General features: G+C 43.6%; 1 protein-coding gene across 1 annotated transcript; it reads left to right on the top strand.

The window, feature by feature from the left end:
• The first annotated feature begins 1,543 nt into the window (after window positions 1–1,543).
• On the top strand, window positions 1,544–22,368 carry LOC142563300 (uncharacterized). Its single transcript, XM_075673853.1, has 6 exons — window positions 1,544–1,968; window positions 2,351–2,506; window positions 14,053–14,172; window positions 14,999–15,124; window positions 17,247–17,366; window positions 22,214–22,368. The coding sequence occupies exons 3-6, from the start codon at window positions 14,136–14,138 to the stop codon at window positions 22,366–22,368; spliced, it is 438 nt and encodes a 145-aa protein (XP_075529968.1). The 5' UTR covers window positions 1,544–1,968; window positions 2,351–2,506; window positions 14,053–14,135.
• Window positions 22,369–23,022: the final 654 nt, after the last annotated feature.

A 23,022-nucleotide genomic window follows, 5' to 3' on the forward strand; every position in this document is an offset into this window, starting at 1 on the left:
TCATGCCACCTCTGTAAACTAATTTTTGTCGTACCGTAGCTATCATGTTATCGTCGCCATACCGTGTTCGCCCTACTTTCGTGGTGAAACGGTCGCCGTGCGCAATTGTCGACAAGCACGGGTTCTCATCATAGTCAGGGCATGCTGTCAACGTCACGCGGCCCTGGTTATACTATTGTCACTATTGCGCAGTCGTCATTTCATTTTCATAAGGCCATTGCCATCGTGCCACTTCCGTTGTTCCATTGAAATCTTTATTATTACTGTTGTTCCATCCTATTCATGGCGGCGTTGCTATAGAGTGGCCGTCATGTATTATGGAGATGACCAACCTTGGCGAGCATGTGTAGTAGCAAAGTGTGCTGATCCTGGATAAAATATGTATCACGTATAGCCGATGCAATGTAAATTTCAGAATGATCCATTCACAACATAAATAAAAATATATTTAGCAATGCAGTGTGACACTACATTATGATATTGCTACCCAGCTTATGTCAAAAGCTACCCTGACATTGGCTATGCCCAAATGTACTGGTTTTCTTACTTGTATAACTTTCACAGCGTCCTAAATAAAGCCCGCAAAATGCTTAATGGAGTCCACACGTAACATGCCCGCTCGCCCTCCCCGATTACAGTGCTCGCAAGCGTGCCGCGTATGAAGGATGGTGGTTTTTATCCAGAGGTGACATTCTGGCCGTCGTCAAGGTCGGACAAATTATCAAATTCGCCATCTTGTCAATGCCGGGCTCAGAAGGACTCTGGGGCGTTTCTCATTGGCCGGAAATCACACCGTTACAGGATTATAAAATATGGGGGAATTCGACAGTGTCCAATATAGTACCCGTTGTAAGCTCACATTCAGAAAATGACCGGGCAGCGACGTAGGCAAGGGATGATCGATTTACGGCGGGAATTTAATTGTCTTGCGACGAGCCCTGAGAAGCGATTAGCGGAATGTCCTGTCACTGTTCTGCCACAATAAAAGCGGCAGCACACCGACCCCAATGCACTCTTGATTCAAACACGACACGTTTGAGTAACTGACAGTCCTGCTTTTCTAGCAGACGTGTCACGTGCTTTTTCCCTCAATTCGCATGTATTCCTTAGGACGACGAAAAAAGAAACAGTTACGAAGCAGTGGTGAAGTTAGAAGCTGCATAATTATACGTTTACTTCAGTGTTAAAAAACTTTTGCCGTAATGTTACTTGCGAAGCGGCTAAAATAATTTTGGGTAAATATGCAATTATGCAGAGAAAGAAGTACTGTGGCTTGCAACCCGCTATGGAAGCTTAGCGGCTGAACTATTGCGCTACTAATCGTTACGCTACATGATCAAGGCAGGGCCTCAGCGGCGGAATGTTGATGGTAGTCCAATTACAAAAACGCCGGTGTACCGCGCATTCGGCCTACGGTAATAAATCCGAGGGGTCACAATCATACGGGAATTCCGTCACTATAGCATGCCTTGTAATGAAATTGTGATTTTGGCAACTAAACTCTCAAAATTTATTTTTACTCTGTGTTGCTCCAGACAGAATCCAATTGTTTGGCTGGGTCCTCATTGAGAGATTTGGCATATACTTAAACCTTGGCTAACGTTAACTGGGAACCCGTGTAAGAGAATATACAAATGAAAGAGAAATAATAGATGCTCATAGAACGCGGAAGGAACAATTTGCCGCCTCACTGTATTCACTGCCAGTTGGAGCAATGTAATCTAATATCTCCTACAATTCACTCCTTCACTCATAGCCTTCACACATAAGCTTCGTAATGTCTTGTAAATACAGAATTTTACATCTGAGAAATAAACCTGTTACTTACAGGCGCCAGTGGGACATCAAGTTTTTCCCAAACTGCTGGCCAATCCTCCAGTTCTGATTCAAACAGACATAACCGACAAGGTTCATTGAATACTGGTGCGGCTACTAGTCCAGAGCTTGTAGTGACCGCTTTTGGAACGGGTGAGTTATTTTTCTGATATTGTGCAGCAAATCGCGTCAGTAAATACTAAAGCATATGCGACAGTTCTAAAAGGGGCAATTTAAGGATACGTCTACTTCCTTTAAAAAAAAGCTCGTTCCCACAAGGACATCTTTAGGGGAAGCATTACCTAACGTGCATCCTAACTACGCGCAATAATTCAGTCCGGATCAAGGCAGTGTGTTTTATGGACAACCACACAAAATGAAACAAGCAGATGAAAATGATCTCATTGTAATTACACAATTCTTTCGCAATCTAATATTCGAAGAAATCCTATATTTTCTTGATCACATAGAGGACTTCAGCTAACTGTCGGAAATGAAGAATTTGACGTTTGTCGAATAAATCTCTCGTTGACAGGCCCAGCACATGGTCACACGGCACATGGTACCGAAAGCATCTCTACAAGCAGTAACCAGACACACAGTATTGATTTAAATGCCAGTCATCGGCAAACGTCGTCGCAATCTGGTGCATCTTCTGGAGCAGGGATTGCTGGTACCGGCCTAGATACAGGTCAGTGAGGTCTCTGATTTTCTGATGAGAATTGTGTGCCCTGATCTTAAATCAGGTATACTATAACCGTATACGGTTGACATAACATCATGATGTCTATGCCACAAATAAAGGGGATTTGGTAGTACGAAAACATTCTCAAGGGCAGTATTAAAAAAATAAATATCCAATAACTAATTTGAGTGGCGGTCAGTACGAATCGCAGCATATGCGATGCGGAACAAGCGAATAAACTTCTCCTGTGTGACTGCCCCACATACGAAGATGAGCGGAGTGCCCTTCGGACATCTTTGGGACACCTAGACGACAGCACTTTTACAGAGATCTTGGACCCGTGGCCTGGTGCGTGTGCTATGTGTAAGGCCACAATGCACCGGAGCCTTTCTTGAAATGCCCTAGCCTGTATGACTACCTGTGACTGACTAAGCGACGAACGCTTGTGTTTTTATAATTGCAAACAAAGAATTGTTTTCTACTTCTCCATTTTGAAGCGCCTTTCCCCTGCCCCATTGCAGGGTAGCCTAGCCACCTCACCCTGGTTAATCTCCCTGCTTTTCACTTATCACTTCAGCCTCTCTCTTTCTACCAAATCAACAAGCACCTAATTAATCACATGATGAGTATAGACGACAATACACAAACAGAACAAAATAATAGTTGAGGTTTGCATAATAGCGACGACGTAATTTCTGTCCTGCTTACACACGATTTATTGGCGGCATCCAATTCATACCACTTGTATTTCTTCTGTAAATGTTTTAGCACAGAACAAATTCACTGCAATACCGAGCCTACGATCTCATATTTGCATATTCTGAGCACGAGAACAATGGCATGACTGACAAATGTCGTCATCAAGACGAGTGTAAAATTCCGGTAGTTAGCAAGATTCTCAACATCCGTATTTGTTCACCAATTCTACCCTGTCGTATGATGCAGCCTGTATTTCTAAGGAGATGGTTTAGGCGAGGATAATGAGGTAACATCACTAAGAACGCTACTTTATACTCTGAGTCTGCCAAGTGATATTGGGATCAGCATTGCTCGGACACTTGACGCACTTTCCCGTATAGATCAATTGTCCGGACTTGTCTTTAATCGTTTAAGCTGACCATTGAATAAAGCTACCTATTACCTTGAACGAGTAGGTATACGTTCGTGGCTCGTGATACCTTTGTGTTGTTTGCATAGTCATCATTCTACAAAAAAGAAAAACAGAAGCTAGAAAAAAACCAAAGGCCAGACGAGTAGACAGGACTGATCTTTTTGTTTCTTTCGCGCTTCTGTTGAAACAATAGCTTACTAACTCATTGCAACTTCGTCCTCAGACTTTGTTCGTGCCGTCGTTGTTTCGCCATCCGCGTCATTCTGTATCGTCATCGTATTGCCTTCATGTGTTCTTTTCATACCTTCGTCCTTATGCTATCCCGGTCGTTCTGTCGTTGTCATTTTCTCGTCGTCATGTGATTCGCATTGTGTCATCGTCGATCACGCCACCGTCGTCATTGAAAGTTCAATTAAAGAAAGCGACTTATCTCACTCGTATGTAGATTTTCTACTCAAATGATGAATGAGAGCATTTGGTTTCATTAGTTCAGGAAGAATGTACGTATATTTCCGCAGTGAAAGCGGAAAGAAAACTTACACATAAAGACAGTGAGAAGAATACACTACACTCCTTATAAAAGTCACAGCTCCCATTTATCAGAGCAAGGCATGGAATAACAAACTCAAATGGTGACTGCAATTTAAACCCTATAGTTGCCAGAACTTTGCCAACACACAAGGACAGTGAAATGTGAGCGGGCTACGGCGCACTAACAGTTCGGGCACGTATCCACGCAGGTGAAGAACACAGCGCCGTCGTCAATGGAAGGCCCTGGTGTCTCCTTGAGCAAACTCCAGGTGGTCACGAGATAAGAGCTTGTGCTAGGCTTAGGTGGTTGGGCAGTGTAAGTTCTGCCGGTAGGAGTCTAGAAGTTGGGGCCCAAAGCCCAACGGCTCACTCCCACTCCCGGCGGGCGCAGATTTACCTGGTACTTTCTTGCGTCCCCGTACCACTAAACCGTTCCAGGAGCTTTTCCTCTCCTATCTTCTTTCTTCCTTTTCTGCTACCTCAACCGTCGAGTGCGGTGTCTAATGGTCGGTTTCTTCTCACTTGTATTTTGTGCCGGCGGCGCCTGGATCCTTCGTCGATCTCTTCTTGCACACGTCCATTCGTTCCGATGTAAACTTGTCTTCGCCGCACCGCTACCTTGATGTACACCATACTCATCGCGCACTCTCCCTCCCCGATAACTTAACACACCACAGTCATTGTTTATCGCCATGAGCTCGGCTACCTTCTTTTGCCCTGATGCCACCGTTGTTATACCATCAATTTCAAATAGCCATCGCACTGTTGTTATACACTCATCTTCACAGACTTGGTGTCATACCCTTGTCGCGATACGGTCAGGATTATTAAATCTACGTCATTCAATCTCCGTCATCTCTTTCGCTTCATACCGCTGCCAACAGCTGGTCGCTGTCACGTCGTATTCGGGCTAGTGTCGTCGTCCTGAACTTGTGAAACTGTCGCTGTCCAGCTATTGTCGTCTAAAACTCGATGCGATCCCATTGTCCGCATGCCGGCAACGTCAGGCTGTCGCAGTCACACTATGCTTATCATATGAGATTTGTCCTCCCACCGTCACTATGCAGCTGTCATCATATTACCTTCGTTGTTCGATTAGCGTCATTTCTTCGTCATTCAACCCTCGTCACTACGTCGTCGTCATGTATTATGGTGATGGCCTACCTTGGCGAACACGTTCACTAGTGAAGTGGACTGATCCCAGATGCCATATATGTCGCATGTAGCCGATGCCACGGAAATTGCAGAATGACCACTTCAGATCACAAATAAAGGCGTCTTCAGCAATACAGTGTGTGGATGCATTAAAACAATGCTAATCGCCTTACGCTAAAGTCATCCTGAGATTGGTTCTAGAGAAATTTGTTGTTTTCATAAATTGCCTATTTATTGCAGCGTCCGAAAGAAAGCTGGCGAAATATTAAACGAATCTCGTAGCACGTCCGCTTCTACTCATCATAATTACCATGGTCATCATGATCATCATCATTTATTTTTCTTTAAGGACCCCCTGTCGTGGTATTACATGGGGGGGGGTTAAAGAAGATCATAGAAACAAAGATATGGTTGCAAGTTCTTACAAAACTCAACCTGCGGATTCGTATGAGAATAGAAAAAAAAATAATTTAAAAAAATGGATTGCAATGCTCTCGAACATGCAGCGTATGAAAGACAAGCGCGTTTACCCGGATGGACGTCACCGAATTCCGCCATATTGCTAAATTTGCCCAACTTCTGAATGCTGATTGGAACAGAAGCCCTCTCAGGCGACTCTTATTGAGTGAAAGTGCCATCATTAGAGAATCCTTGAATATGGTGGAATTCGACAGGGTGCAGAACAGTATCCCTTGTATGCTTATATTGGCGAAGTGACAGGGCGGCGACGCAGGCATTGCATGGACGATTTACAGCGATGATGTAATCGCCTCGCGACACGCCCTGATAGCGATAAGAGGGACGCCTTGTCACTGTTCCGTCACGTGATAAGCGGCAGCCCACCGGTTACGGTGCGGTCTTGATTGATAGCGGACACGTTTCAGTAAACGACAATCACGGTTGTCAACCAGACATGTGACGTGGTTGCTTAAATTCTCATGTTTTCCTTCAGACGATGAAAAGCACTGTTATGCAACAAGTGGGAAGCTAATGTCTGCTGGATTACATGTTTATGAGAGCGCTCGAAGACCTTGCGTTTGGAAGTTTTGCCGTAATGATATTACTTGCGAAGCGGTATTATAATTTTGCGCAAATATGCACTTACGCAGACTAAGATATAGTGTGGCTTGCAACCCGCGATGGCTGCAGCGTTCCGCTACTAATCTCGAAGGAGCAATATCGAGGCGGTGCCTTCGCGGCAGAAATTTTATGAGTGCGAATTATGGAAACGCCGGTGTACCGCGCATTCGGCCCACGGTAATGAGCATGAGGCGGTCAAAATTATTCCGTATTCCCACCCCTATGCAACGCCTTGCAATCAAATTCTTATTTCAGCAAATAAAGTCCCCTAGTTTATTTTTAGTGTGAGTTGCCTGACACATTATCCGGCAGTTGACGATCCCACAATAAAAAAAAAACAAAGCGATTTTGTGTCGAATTTACACGCATTTAATGCACGCCATTCGATTGATATTCCTTCTATTTTCTTTTTGCGGACGTTTAGGATAGAACGCATTTACAGTATACTGAGCCTACGACTTCATCTTTGCATTACCTGAGGACGAGAACAAGCGCATGTCTGACAAAAGCCTTCATCAAGAAGTGTGTAGAAATGCAACAGTTAGCAAGATCTTTAAACATCCGTATTTGTTCAGCAAATTATTGCAGTCGCTTTATGGGACTTGTATATGTAAGTTGATGGTTGAAGCGACGACAATGAGTGAACACCACAAACGACGGAGCCTGATACTCTGGGTCTGCCGAGCGATATTATTTTAATAAAGAATAATTGTTTGAACAGTAATTTATGTACAAGACCCAGAGGTGCAATGAGAATCCGAATCCTTCTGAGGCAAGTGTTTTGCAGTGGAATATTTCATATAAGGAAAAACGCTCAGCCCTGAAAAGTTATCAGGAACGCAGATTCTTGACGCTTTTCTTAGCAATTTATCTTGTTGAAGTGTACCACGAGTAATTACAGGCGTTGTTCAAGATAACATTCATCGCGCGGAAAGCACACAGATTAGAAAGCGATGTCAGAGACTACGGATGTTTTCATTTAGTCTTATGTCTGCATCTACGCACATGATTATATTTGCACGTTACGGCGGATGGATGCGTATGGACTGAAATGCTATGTACAGAGTCCTAAAATACAGAGATTTAGGTGGAAAGACACTTGTAACCACGATGCAGCTCGGTTAAGGCCATAAATTGCCTCCGACGACATCCCAAGGTGTGGCGCATCCTATTGAAAAATGGGATCTGAGGTGCCCGAACCTATGATGAAAAAGAGCTCCAACTAATCGCGAAAGCTGGGATGTGTCATGGAAGCACAATAAAGAAGCTGTTTTCGCCGTTGTATGGTCATGTTTTTTGCAGGCAAAATACATTTTAGAGTACTCATGGCAGTGGGCGCTCCATGACGATCTTAGCGTGGCAATGGCTATGAAAGACTAGAGCCTTGGGAGTGAAGACTGCATGAACTACAGCGCAAATGGTAACGTACTTGGCAAAAGGGCCAGGATGCTGGAGCGACCTTGTGAGAGAGACACGCCGATCTTGTTACTTGATGTGGAAGTTGTAACAGCGATGTCTTTGTGTCTTTTGTCTACTCAGTCTAAATGCAGCGCCTGGGAACCTGGCAGGTGCTAGAGACTGTGGGGTACGATGTTTACCCACGTAGACCTGGTTATTGGCGTGTCCAAAGTGCCGAGACCGACAATTCAAAGCATCGCCTGATCGTGATATTAAGTAGCAAACAAACTTGGAATAAAACTATATGTTGGAGGCGTACGTCCGATAGGAATACTAACGTCCAAGGGACTGGGTTGCGTGGTGTTCGACTCCACAAATTGGAAGGCTGCAAACGCGAGTCCATGTCACGTTGGGCATGGTGAGGCGAATGAATATTTACTCAGTTAGAGGCAGGACTGTTGATGCCTGCTATGAGCTGGTGCGCTTAAATAGTGGTGCCCAAGGTCTCTGTTAATCATCATCATCATCATCATCATCATCATCATCAGCCTGGTTACGCCCACTGCAGGATAAAGGACTCTCCCATTCATCTCCAACTGCCCGGGTCATGTACTAATTGTGGCCACGTCATTCCTGCAAACTTCTTTATCTCATCCGCCCACCTAACTTCCTGCCAACCCCAGCTACGCTTCCCTTCTCTTGGAATTCAGTCCATATCCCTTAATGACCATCGGTTATCTTCCCTCCTCATTACATGTCCTGCCCATGCCCCCTCCCATTTCTTTTTCTTGATTTCAACTAAGATATCATTAACTCGCGCTTGTTCCCTCACGCAATCTGCTTTTTTCTTAACCCTTAACGTTACACCCATGATTCTTCTTTCCATAGCTCGTTCCGTCATCCTCAATTTAAGTAGAACGCCTTTCGCAAGCCTCCAGGTTTCTGCCCCGTACGTGAGTACTGGTAAGACACAGCTGTTATACACTTTTCTTTTGAGGGATAATGGCAACCTGCTGTTCATGATCTGAGAATGCTTGCCAAACGCACCCCAGCCTATTCTTATTCTTCTCATTATTTCAGTCTCATGATACGGATCCGCGGTCACTACATGCCCTAAGTAGATGTATTCTCTTACAACTTCCATTGCCTCGCTACCTATCATAAACTGCGGTTCTCGAGACTGTTAAACATTACTTTAGTTTTCTGCAGATTAATTTTTAGACCAACCCTTCTGCTTTGCCTCTCCAGATCACTGATCATGCATTGCAATTGGTCCCCTGAGTTACTAAGCAAGGCAATATCATAAGCGAATCGCAAGTTACTAAGGTATTCTCCATTAACTCTTATCCCCAATTCTTCCCAATCCAGGTCTCTGAATACCTCGTGTAAACACGCTGTGAATAGCATCGGAGCGATCGTGTCTCCTTGCCTGACTCCTTTCTTTATTGACATTTTGTTGCTTTCTTTATGGAGGACTATGATGGCTGTGGAGCCGCTACCTACATATATCTTTCAGTATTTTACATACGGCTCGTCTACACCATGATTCCGTAATGCCTCCATGACTGCTGAGGTTTCGAGTGAATAAAACGCTTTCTCGTGATCAATGAAAGCTATATATAACTGTTGGTTATATTCCGCACATTTCCCTATCGCCTGATTGATAATGTGAATATGGTCAATTGTTGAGTAGCCTTTACGGAATCCTGCCTGGTGCTTTGGTTGACAGAAGTCTAAGGTGTTCCTGATTCTATTTGCGATTACCTTAGTAAATACTTTGTAGGCAACGGACAGTAAGCTAATCGGTCTATAATTTTTCAAGTCTTTGGCCTCCCCTTTCTTATGGATTAGTATTTTGTAAGCGTTCTTCCCAGATTCCGGTACGCTCGAGGTCATGAGGCATTGCGTATACGGGGTGGCCAGTTTTTCTAGAACAATCTGCCGACCATCCTTCAACAAATCTGCTGTTACCTGATCCTCTCCAGCTGCCTTCCCCCTTTGCATAGCTCCCAAGGCTTTCTTTACTTCTTCCAGCGCTACTTGTGGGATTTCAAATTCCTCTAGACTATTCTCTCTTCCATGAAATCTCTGTTAGGCTCTAGTAATGAGCACATGCGTGTTTGGTTCCGGGAAGGGACGCTTTGAAGGGGTCGAAACAAACACACGACTGCCGGTCGTCAGCGTAGAGGGCTTTGCAGTCGAGGTGTGACAAAGCATTGGCCGGCAATACTTTTCGCTAAACTTTCGTCATGAGGTTTGCTGTCAAGCTCGCTTTGGTCATCTGAGTCACGCATGGGCACTTTCTTTGGTAGTTGAACACATGGCGAAGATTCATAGAGGGGTGCTTCGGCGCCGGTGAAGGGTTATGACGGCCGTGACGTTCACGTTGAGGGTGAGTTTCCTCCAGAATAACACCGGTTTTTGGCTTTCTCCGTGCCTGAACCCGAGTGCAGAGGCGCGCAAGGGCTACGGCCGCATCGCCTTTGGGGCACAAAAGAAACAGGTGATAGGGCTCGTGTAATGGGAAAATATTTGCGGCAGAATGTTCGGTGCCTTCCTTTTTGGCACTGGTATGGATGGGAACTGTACAACATTTCATGTAACCGAGTTTTGTCGTAGAGGGCAGTTGATGAAGCACGTTGGAAGTATTGCATATGGGAGATGAGGTGAAGCTAAACGCTAGGATAGGGTTTGTCCAAAGTGCACCTGAAGGGCTGAAGAATGTTTGGTGCCCTCTTCTCTTGAGCAGGTACGAGTGGGGACCGTGTTATATGGCATGTTACTGGGATTTGGCGTGGAGGGCCGTTGATGAAGGCCGTTGGAAGTTTTGCATAAGGGAGTTTGGCCAAGCTAAGCGATAGGGTAGAGCTGGTCCAAAAGGTACCTGTAGTAAGCCGGTATGCCCAGTGCATTAACATTAACGACATGCTGGCTGGTGTGGAACATCAACGAATTTATTGTTAGGGCCATGGAGTTTTGCGCAATCGTGCGTTTATGCGAAAGAGAGGGCAGGACGATCTTATAGTTCAGACATGTGAGGTGGCGCGCGCACAGCTTGATTAATTGGTCAGCAAAGACTGAACAAATGCAATACTCTCCTCTTGAATTGAACCTGTTTTATTCGCTACCGAGTTTCGCACGAGCCGCATAGGTTCGGATGGATAGGGTCGATCGTTTCAGCAGTCGTCTCCACATCCCGAACTTGCTGCGGCGGTAGAGCTGGCACATCATTCTGGTAGCCGGCTGGTGGCTGCCCAGCCGCGGACTCTTGCTCGGCTTCTGTAGATATGCGCGCAGACGGAAGTGACGGCACAGCACTGGTCATAATTTCAGGTCAGCCGTATGATTGCTGGTTTGCAGTGGCTGCCAAAGAGGTCGTTACAGACGAGGTTTTATGGCGGTGACGGGCTTTGTCGACGTGGCGCTGCATTACCCGGCTGGTGTTCGGCTGGTACCATTCTTGCCCCGAAGTATAATTAACATTCCCCGCTTTACATTTTCGACTGGTTTTGTAGTTCTGCACTTGTACACCGCTGCCTGGCGCGAAGGGAAAATTGTGCGGGCCAGTAAATGAATTCGTGCCTCTAGGAGAAAAGCATGTGTACAAGTGGGAAACGTAGCTGGTAGCCGAGGAGTATCTCGGACGGAAACTTTGCTTCCTTTTACGAGGTCCACCTGCAATTAAACAACAGTTACATTAAGAGATATATTTCAGATGATACCTTATCACGCAGAGCCTAAGGAATAGATGTAACCTTACATAACCTTCGTGTCGCCATCACCTACTGCTTCAGGCTGGTGGTAGGACCCCTGAGGAAATTAAGGTATATCGAAGAGACGTCCGTGTATCCGGCGAGTGGTCTGTTCACTACATGATTGATCGGCCTGATTGGTGCGGCGAAATCCAGTTCAGTCAGCTGTCCAATGAGCACGCCCATGTTACCGAGTGCAGTAATCACATCGCGTTCTCGCAGACTCGGTGTTGAAAAGTCAAGCACATATGCGGACACGCAGCGGCCACATTATTGTGTTGCACTGAGAGTTTACCTTCACCCAGCACTGGCACTTTTTTTCGCGTAATACAACTTCATTCGGGGCACATTCAAGCTCGGCCATCGTACGCATTGTCGGTCGTAAACTTGTCGCGATATGACGCACAGTGGGCATCTCTTGCCTAATTCCCCGGACAGTTCCACCTTTCTCCAACAAAGCATGCGACGTAACGACAGGTATAATCCATTTCTTATCTGGAAAATTAGCGTCCAGACGTATGTTCCGTACACACCGCCGCTATCAATGCTATTCCACGAGGTTTTTACTGTATGTGTCTTTAAACTCGCTGGTAGCTTCTCCGGTACGGAGTCTGCTGGTTCCCTGCAGCACATCTTTGCCAAGTTCCCTCACCGCCCAAAATGAAAACAGCATGCTTTACCCAATAGACAGGCGTTATCGTTATGCTTGGCGCTTTCGCATCGTCCATCGTGTGGTGCGCCTCAGTTGTGGTCATCAGGAGGTGCTGAAAAATGACTGGTTTTTATTTCGAGCACCGTTGGCGGTTCTACGCTCATATGTTTTGCATCCTTGTCAGCTGCTTCTGCTGAAATTGCCAGCGCCTTGGTTTCGCACACAATTAATACTCTGTCTTCGTGATTAACTGCTTGCCTAGCTTAGTTGCGCATATGCCGCAAACAAACCAGCCTCTCTTAATTCGGTCTAACGCGTTTACAAATTTGTAGCTGTATGCTATGCGCCGAAATTCGACCAGAAACGCTTGCATTGTCTTTCTTTCCAGTTGACAACGCGAAACAGCTTGTAGCTGCCTGCTTTCTCGTGACGCTTCAGGACGTAGTAGTGGTTTAGGGTGTTGACTGCTTCGGCATAAGTGAGGAAATTTGCAATCATAGATGCGATTCGTCCCGCTAGCAATTGAATTGTGTGTGTGTGTGAGAGTGTAGCAATAAGCAGCGCTCGTTGGTTTTACGAGGTCACCTCATCCTGTCATCGAGATGCGTTTCTAATTGACAACGTCCCCCCATCATTGTATATTTATGTTCTGCGCAGGGAGAACGCTACTGACATTGTTGACATCGCTTGCCCTTCTTTCTTTGAACACCTTCTGATTGATCACCTTGAATAACGCTAATTTTACATACATAACGCGGTGCTTATGTAAAACCCACAACTTACGTAATACCCACTCCAGGGGTCCTTAAGGACAATAAATTGAAGTGAACTGAAGGATTTATTTAATAACATTGAAAGCTATAAACATAATCTGCATTCTCGTGTAGTCATTCGCAGGGTGGCTATTTCCCTACACGAGGAAGCTTTTTGCACGAGAGAAGCTTTTACAAACAATCAGAATGTAGCAAGTTAGGGAGAAAAATCCATGCAGTTGTGATTGTTAAAGTTAAAGCATGATATTTACGTTATGCCTACTTTCTTATATTCTAAAGGTCATTTATTGTAGCATATATAGACACTTTTCTATTCTACATTTCTCCTTGAGAGGCATTTCGGACCCAGTGCATGTACCGCATTGTAATGCTCTTTAGCTAACCGTAGAAATATCGTCGTTCTCTTCTTCTATGACACCAGACTGACATTCAAACGCCAGAGCTGAGCACTGTGGAATTGATGATTTAGTTATCTTCGCTTTTTCCGACATGTATTCTTTCCTTGTCTTCGCGATTGACTGCACTGTGGCACCTGTCCTCTTAACCAGATGCTTCTTCGATGCACTTTAAAAGACATAATTCCTGCAGTTTCTGCTGTATGGTAGCTACAGTTCCTCTTCAACACACTTCTGATCGCTCAAAACGGTTGTGTTGTTGCCGTTGAGCGCCTGGAAAGCGTAGGCATTGTCGTGCCGTTAGCCGAAAACGACAGTGCACATCTAAGAGGCGCAACGCTTGAACGTAGCAGCCGCACTAGAGCAGTGAGTTTTTCTCCAGTTTCTGCTTATATACACGGTATTTAATCAAAAGTTTATCGACCGAAGTGGTGAATAAATAAAAAAAAGCTATTTCGACGATTACTTATCCGCCTGCGTTGGATTAGAAGGCGAACCATCGGTTAGGAAGCAGAAAAGTGAGAACGGAACGTGCGAAGGGGTTCACCCAGACTGTGACTTCTATGAATTCTATCGATGTTATCATATCAGCTCAATAGCTTCCTCGATCTTCTGATAACATATCCGACGTTATTTGGCTGGAGTGACCATTCACCGTGAGAAATTGCTAACTTTATTGAAAAAAACACGTTATATATTTTGCAGCACATCTATCGACACCTTCTTCAACGATCAGTACACAAGCCTCCGGCAATGCCAACACCCTTGCAACCTTACACCATGCGGGTATGGGCGCAAGACTTCACGCTGCGCAAGAAGGAACAGGTAAAAGGTGTTTTCGCAGACCCTGCGGACTATTATTTATTTTTATCGGCGTGAATGTGATATCGGCCATGCTTGTGGGCTTGAACTTGGCAGTGAACTGAAATGCTTAAGTTAGTAGGGAGGCGAAATTTATTTCTGAGAAAAAATATCATAGGGTAATAAACCTGAATTTAGAAATACGCAAAGTCATGTTTGAAATCGGGCCTCCAAAACTCTGTTGATTATGAGAAGTAAATCATGCGGGGAAGGCAGTTTGTATACTTGATGAAAGAAGAAAAAAAATATGTCACTTTAGGCCCTCTGATTTGATGAAACATACACGCTGCCATTTTCTGTCGCGCAACGGATATTTTGGGAGCGGGAAACTTATACAACGCAGTGCGTGCCAAAATGTTGTAGAGGTCACTAGAAGACGACAGAAATTCAACTTCTGGAAACTTGTCCTGCCGTAAAGCCTATATTTATGCACCAAATCGAGTACTTTAGCTGGGCTTTGCGACATTCGACGGTCGTATCTGTTTAGTTTGCTTGTACTTTTTATTATGCGAGAAGAAAGCTAACCGACAACCTAGGGATATGTGAGCGTAAATTCTCACTGCTTAATATAATAAAGCTTAGGTATCTTTCTGACTCCGAGGGAAACATGACAATGGAAACACAGTCCACAGTCATTTCTAAAACGATGCACTCACATTTCAGAAATATTGCGAAAATTATGGACGTGTCATCGACGCTTCGTGGCAACGTTGTGTTTTTATAGTTGTGCGTGCTCAGCCAGTCATCGCCATGAAAACTCCTATGGTTTCTGCAAAAATGTGGTACATAGTTTCAGCACAAGGGTCGACAAGCTCCTCAACGAGTGGTACAGAGACCTCAGGCCTTACAAACCACCTCGCGACAATGCACCACGGCGAAACTGGTCCAGTACCTATCTCAACGCAACCTGGAATACGTGAGTTGTGATTCCCACGCAATATGTGCGGTTGCGTGGGTTTTAATTTCCGCTGCTTTTATTGTTGTTATCACGTGCATGTGTTGATACGATGAGGTGAAATCAAGTGGGGGGGGGCTTAACGAAGGAAGCATAATTTTTGGAAGGCATACCTTAAAACATTTTACAGGACAAAGAGTTAGATTCGCCTTTATGATAAGTAGCCATATTGAATTACGTATAAATTCACGTGCTTGTGCTCCGTTTTGGGTGGGAACATTAACTGAGGTATTTGATCGGACAGACCATTATTTTAGTACATGAAGGACTGTTCCAACAATGAATAAGGGCTACTAGGCGAATATAATATTTCGTTAGCGGCATCAACAAACGTCAGTCAGCTCTTCGCTTGCTTCTAGTTATCGTCGTTAGCTAGATTTTCTTGTTATGCAAATAAATTATTTCGCCATTGTCGAGTATTACTTACCTTTAACAGAAATAAATGGAATGGCCAGGGCACTCTTTAATGTATTATCTCAAAAGGAACTTCTTTTTAAGAAAAGAGATCGCAGGTATTAGGTCTCATTTGAGAAATCAGCAAATCGGAGGTTAAAATTCGTTACGAGAAATGCCCTGTTTACGGAAGCAAAGAAAATCATCATCATCACCGTCATCATCATCATCATCATCCTACTCATGTCGACTGCAGTACGAAGGCCTCTCCCTGCGATCTCCAATTACCGCTGTTCTGCGCCAACCGATTCCAACTGGCACCCGCAGATTTCCTAATTTCGTCACTCCATCTGGTCTTCTGCCGTCCTCTACTGCGCTTCCCTTCTCTTCGTATCCATTCTGTTACCCTAATGGTCCAACGGTTATCTAGGTTATCTAATCTGCTCATTACATGACCTGTCCAGTGCCATTTTTTTCTCTTAATGTCTATTAGAATATAGTCTATCCCCGTTTGCTCGCTGATCCAAACTGCTCTCTTTCTGCCTCTTAAAGTTGTGCCTAGCATTCTTCGTTCCATCGCACTTTGCGCGATCTTTAAGTTCTTCTCAAGCTACTTTGTCAACCTCCAAGTCTCCGCGTCGTATGTCAGTACCAGTAAAATGCACTGATTGCATACTTTCTTTTTCAATGATAACGGTAACCTCCCATTCAGGCGCTCCCGATGTCTACCGTATGCGATCCAACGCATTTTTATTCTTCTGTGAATTTCCTTCTCATGGTCCGGGTTTCCTGTGATTAGTTGACCTAGGTAAACCTACTCATCCACAGAATCTAGAGGTTGACTTGCGATCTTGAACTCTTGTTGCCTTGCCAGGTGATTTATCATTATCTTTGTCTTCTGCATATTAACCTTCAGTCCCACTCTTACACGCGTCCTGTTAAGGTCCTCAAGCACAACGTACTGTGAAAGCGTTGCGCGAGGAATATGTAATGATATGTTCTCGAATAACAAGTCTGCTGTAATATATTCTCACTGGACCAATAGTTTGAACAAAAGCATGCCCTTTGCGTAATAAAACTACGGGATTAGGAAAATATAGTAATGGCGATCAAATGTTTTACACCTACTATCAAGCCAGAGAAGCAAATTTTTTTTCTTCTTGGCGCGTTTGGTTTCAGGAAAAGCGGTTGGAGCTTTGAAGCATGAAACCTTTTTGTCACATGTAACCAAACTTCTAAAACGCAACAAGAAAGGTTGGCATTTCATTGAGGTTAAGGTGCCTGTTGCTCTCTTTACAGTATTTGCTGTGCTAGGCAACACTTGACACACCAAAGAAATTTTTAATGCTCAGGAAAAGGAGATAACCTCTCACTAAAAAAACCTTATTTGAGGATTAGCTAAAGTTTGTAGAAGAAAAAAGGTGGCTTATATAGGCTTTATGAGAGTAACGCCAAGTGGTTAGAGACAAACACATTTCTCACCACTGAATATGCAGTAAAGTGAGAAATCGAATACAGTATACACTCGTATTTGGTCCAATTACGTAATTCAATTTCATAAGCTTTGTCGTAATTTTCTATCAGCTTTTTCAAGTTTTGCAGAAAAAAGCCAACCGCTTCAGAAGATTCGACATTCATAATCAGAGCAAAGTGCTTTGCTTACGTAGAAATGGTAAATATCCATTTGCAGCACAATTGTCGACAAGCTCATCAACAATCAGCTCCCAAGGTCCTGGCAATGGAAACATCATCGTGACGGAACATCTTGGCCAGACTGGCACTGGAGTTACCGTTGTTCAACACGGAACAGGTGAGAGGTGATTTTACATAGTCTTTATTGATGTGACTGCATGACTTTTAATATTTTTAACCAAACGTATCTCTCCTCGGGGACGGAATTATGTGCTGAGATTACAAATGCGCACGCTTTTGCATCCAAAATATGTACCGATCCTGAATATTGCTGAAGAAATCCTTATTCGTCGAGTCGAAATCGGGCATGAGATAGTCCCTGCTTACTGAAGTAAATTAAATCTTTTGTCAAGCCGACCAAGAACGAGAAAAGTTTCTTTTTCAAGCAGTTTAATTTTAGGGAGGAAACATGTTGTCTTTTTTTCGTACAGTTAAGTTGAAAGCGCCAAAATATGTACCCCTATAGCAAGAGATGAATGCCGAACTTCTCCCGCATTGTTTGACTGGGGATAAATCACTTAGTCTAGCGTCTCCCTGCCTAACCGCTATGGCTTCGCCCAACATTCAGCGGCAGTGTACAGCTCAGTTTTCGCGTCGTACCGGAAAAATACAATTTTTACATAGTGTTTATGTGACAACGGTCGGGGATTTGACGCAGATCGCGTAGCGCTATAAGCGGACGGGTTGATAGTGTGCGCATTTTGTTTGAAGAAAAAGCCGGCACTTCAGAGCGCCGAATTCATGAGGAGCTAAACCTTGTTATATCATCAAAAAATGCGGTTTATGTTTCTCACTGAGGTACGTTTCTAACGTCTTGTGTGTCCAGCAATAAATTACGTGCCTGTGAATGCTCTAACACAAATTAGTAAACGAAACTTCTGAATTTTACGAGCTGTTCCCTGCAAGTACCTGATGTTTATGCAAATAATAAAGCACGTTAGCAGCGTTTTCCAAACATTCGGTCGCCCCATGTGTTGAATGAATGTCTGAACTAGACGACAAATGAACGAAAATATAGCTGTGACGATTGCAGTGTTCAGTAAAACTTCTTTCTGGGCGAGCTGGTGCATACTTTACATAAAAATTGTAACAGCGCAAACACATGCAACCAAAAGTAACAAGAACGAGACACAAGCGCTGTGTCCCGTACTTGTTACTTTGTGATTGCATGTGCTTGCGCTTTTACAATTTTTATATCAAGATTGCTGTGTCAGAAGACTTGTACAACACTGTAAGAAGTGTTCGTTATGGAAAGAAAGCCATTGGCTACTAACTTTCTTTATATGCAATAATTAAAGAAAGTTAGCTTAGTTTCTAAACGGAACAGGATCTTTAAATATATTAGCTTGTTTATTACGTTCAACACTTTGACCTTAACGTTTTCGCCTAGGGTGCTTCAATGGCGCTTGGCAAAATCCATTCCTTTGAAACCTAAGGTAACAAAGAAAAAAAATTAAATTATGGGGTTGAACGTGCCAAACCCACTTTCTGATTATGAGCCACGCCGTAGTGGAGGACTCGGGAAATTCCGACCACCTGGGGATCTTTAACGTGCACCTACCTAAGGTTACACAGTGGTACGTTGATCACATATGGTGAGCTTGCACGACAATGAGCTTGCACGACAAGCAATGATAGGTGATTAAGTGTGAATAAAACAACCCCTCTAATTCGTTGAAAAACGTCTACTAACATCGATGAACGTATCAGTTCTAAATACACATCGGATCACACAAGTCTGCTTGCCACTCTTCCTTTATATGTTATCAGAACGAGTTGAGTATGGTTTGCAACTGATGAAGCCGTGAGCTCAAACTGGCGCAGGTTCTAGCATAATCTCTGTAACCTACTTGTGAATCCTTCTAGTCGACGCCTTGCTAAGAATGAAGAGCTTTAACGCACGTTACGGCATCCACTGTAGCAATAATCTGCCGTAATCGGCATGTAGAATATTGTGTATAAAATATTATTTGGAAAAATTTGAACATATACATCACACGAACGTAGCCACTTATCAACTCTGCCTCACAAGCCTCCGTCTGAACACAAGGGAAAGGCAAAATTATTTTGCTCATAATTTCCTGCTTCTACCTAGCTGAAGTTTGCTGCATTTAGAAATAAAAAAAAGATATGATAAAGTGACCATGCTGCACAAAATTTTCATTTCAACCACAAATCTTAACAATGCACTTTAACAAAACTAAATATAGAAATTAAACACCAATCCTCTCCTTGTTTGTGTATAAAATAAAAACTATATAACATTTATAAAGTTCCCCTACCGGGACATGTGTGCACAAATCTTTCACGTTGTTCTTATAAAACCACTAATCTATGAATAAGTCAGCCTAAAGACTTCTACAGAAATCGCAGGAGCTGCACGCATAAGACGCACATTATCGTACATTTATTCAATTTAGCAATGCCACCAGCTCCAACACAAGGAATTGTAAGAGCGTGTTAACTGCTTTCCTTTTTCTGAAGACTTACGAATTTCAAAACATTGGGCTTCATGTGAATAAATAATGTAAACACGGAGTACAGTTGGCCAAACAGCTCACATACATTAGATCCACAAAGACGACGTTTCGAGATCAAATGTAATTCGGAAGAACACTGGCACACAACGAGAAAGTGATTCTGTCTCTGCGACATTCGTTCTTATGAAGCCCTTCACCCTACCTAACCTGCTGATTCGTGTCCAAGCTTTGCAAGTCGCGATTCACGAACGTCTCATTCTCGGCTCTGGAATATGTGTCCACGTTATACTTTACCCTTAAGAGTAGCTTTTTGCGCAACACTTCAGCTTAGTGGCTCGCAAAGTGTGCAGTTCTGTTTGGCACAGCATTTCATTATTTCGTTGTTGACTTCTACGAAGTACCCACCACTTTGGTATTTCTCTTTACTATTTCTTCAGTGGCTGTCAATTCCTAATGGGTACTCTGAAATGGGATCATTCAATTCAATTATAATATTCAATTACCAATTCACATGGATGGAATACTTCATAGTCCCCTCACATAAGTACTCTAAATACATTATCGATATTACAAGACGTTCTCCTATAGTTCACAGTAACAATGCAAATCTCGTCAATAAGTTGCATCTTTTGATCTATTACAACACTTTGTGGCTCTCTCTCTACGCACACAAGCCCCCCCCCCCACACACACATATATATATCATCAGGAGGTGCTGAAAGATAATCTTTTTTATTACGCGCATCGTTGGCAGCTTTCTACTCATGTCTGGCATCCTTGTCAGCCGCTTCTGCTGAAATTGCCAGCGCGTCCGCCTCGCATACAGTTCGTACTCTGCCTTCGTGAGTAAGTGCTTGCGTAGGAGTTTTGAGCGTACGGTGCAAATAAACCGATCTCTCGTCACTCGGTCTAGCGCGTTCATAAAGTTGCAGTTTTATGCTATGCGCCGCAATGCGACCAGAAAAGCTTCCATTTCCTTTATTTCCGGTTAGCAACGCGAAACAGCTTGTAGCTGTCTGCTTTCTCGGGACCCTTCGGGTAGTAGTAGTGGTTCAGAGCGGCCACTGCTTCGGCATAAGAGAGGAAATTCGGAGCTATAGATACAGTTCTTTCAGCTAGCCCCTGAATTGTATGTGTGCTGAGTGTAGAAATCAGCAGCGCTCGTGGCTTGTTCGAGGGGACGTCATCCTGTTATCAAGATGCGTTTCTCACTGAGACCGTCCTGGCCATCATTAGAAATTTATACACTGCACAGGAAGAAGGCTACAGACATTGTTGACATCGCGCACCCGTCTTTGTTCGAACAGTGTATTACTGACAACTTTGAATACAGCTAATGATGCATACATAAAGCAGAACTTATGTAAAACCCGCCCTTAGTAGAACCCCCTCCGAGGATCTTTAAGGACGCAAAACTGAACTGGAGTGAAGGATTTATTTATTACCATTAAAAGCTATAGATATGGTCTGCATTTTTGTGTAGTGTTTTGCAGGGAGCGTATTTCGCTACATGACGAAGCTTTTTGCACGACAGGCGCTTTTACAAACAACCAAAATGTAGCAGGACAGGGAGAAAATAACCATGCAGTTCTGATTGTGAAGTAAAAGTAGAACACGATATTTTAGTTATGCCTGCTTCTTTATATTAAAAAGGTCATTTATTTAAGCTTATATAGACACGTTTGTATTCTACATTTCTTCTGGAGCGCCATTTCGGATTTAGTGCATGTACCGCATGGCAATGTTTTCTAGCTAAGCGTAGAAATATCGTCTTTGTTTTCTTCTATGACAGCAGACTGAAATTCAAGTGCCACTGCTTAGCGCTGTGAAATTGACGATTGGTTATCTTTGCTTTATGCGGCATGTTTTCTCTCCTTGTCTGTGTGATGAACTGGGCTGTGGAACCTGTGCACCTAAACGAATTCTTCGATGCTATGTAAAACACATATTTCCTGCAGTTTCTAGTATGTGGTAGCTGCAGTTCCTCTTCAACGCTCTTCTTATCGCTAAAGGTGGATGTGTCGATGCCGTTCAGCGCCTGGAAAGGGCAGGCATTGTCGTAATATGGTCTCAGTGCCGTTAGCTAAAAACGCCAGTGCACATCAAAGTGGCACAACATTTAAACTTCGCATCCGCACTAGAGCCGTGATTTTGTCTTCAGTCTCTGTTTATATACACGTATTTAATCAAAAGTGCATCGGCCAAACTAGTGAATAAATAAAAAAAGGCATCGCGACGATTACTTATCCACCTACATGGGATCAGAAGGCGATCCGTCAGTTAGTAAGTAGAAAACTGAGAACGCGAGTTGCATCTGGGTTCAAGTCAGGCAGTGAGACATTTGACTTCCATCAATATTATCGTATCAGCTCAATATCTTCCTCGATCTTATGATAACACATCCGCCGTTGTGTGGTCGGAGTTGCCATTCATCGTGCGAAATTGTAGCTTTATTGAAAAAAAAAACACGTTGTATATATTACAGCACAAATCTCGAGCCACTCCTCAACCAGCAGTACACAAGCCTCCGGTCATGCCAACGTTGTTGCAATCGAACAGCAAGGCGGTACAGGAGCAGCACTTCTTGCTGTGCGTCAGGCAACCGGTAAGAGGCTTTTGCCAAGATCCTGCGGAATATAGGGTTAATTTTCTTCAGCGTGAGTTTGATATCGGCCATGCTGTGGGCTTGTACTTGGCAGGGAAATTAAATGCTTCAATTAGTAGAAAACCGAATCTTATTTATCAGAAAAATAGTATAGGGTAACATATCTGAATTTAGAAATACGTACAGACGTGTTGAAAATGGGCCTCCAAATTGTCTGTTTGGTATAAGAAGTAAAATAATTTTGTGAAGGTAGTTTCTCCATTCGATGAAACAAGGAAAAAAAATATGACACTTAAGTGCCTTTGATTTGGTAAGACATATATGCTGCTATTTCCGGTCGTGAAACGGGTCTTTGGGAGCCGAAAAATTGATACATAGATCTGCGTGGCTAAATTTTGTAGAGATCACCAGAAGATGACGCAACTTCCTCGTGTAAAAACTTATCATGCTGACGAGCCTACCTTTAAGCATTAAATCGAACACTTTAGCTGGGCTTTCGCGAGCATTCAACTGTCGTGTCTGTTACTTTTTGCTTATATTTTCTACATATGCGAGAAGAAAGCTAAGTGAGAACCTTAGGATATCGAAGCGTAAATTCCTAATCATTACTAAAATAAAACTTGGGTATTTTTCTGACTCAGAGGAATTGGGCATACACATGACAATGTATATGCAGTCCACGGTGGTTT

The sequence above is a fragment of the Dermacentor variabilis genome, chromosome 11, assembly GCF_050947875.1.
Source record: "Dermacentor variabilis isolate Ectoservices chromosome 11, ASM5094787v1, whole genome shotgun sequence".
NCBI classification, from domain to species: domain Eukaryota; kingdom Metazoa; phylum Arthropoda; class Arachnida; order Ixodida; family Ixodidae; genus Dermacentor; species Dermacentor variabilis.

Excerpts from the sequence above, each read along its gene's own strand:
- LOC142563300 (XM_075673853.1), top strand. The coding sequence starts at position 14,136 with ATGGGCGCAAGACTTCACGCTGCGCAAGAAGGAACAG. Across the intron at positions 14,173-14,998 it reads CGCTGCGCAAGAAGGAACAG|TTTCAGCACAAGGGTCGACA; the intron begins GTAAAAGGTGTT and ends TGTGGTACATAG. Across the intron at positions 17,367-22,213 it reads CGTTGTTCAACACGGAACAG|CACAAATCTCGAGCCACTCC; the intron begins GTGAGAGGTGAT and ends TATATATTACAG.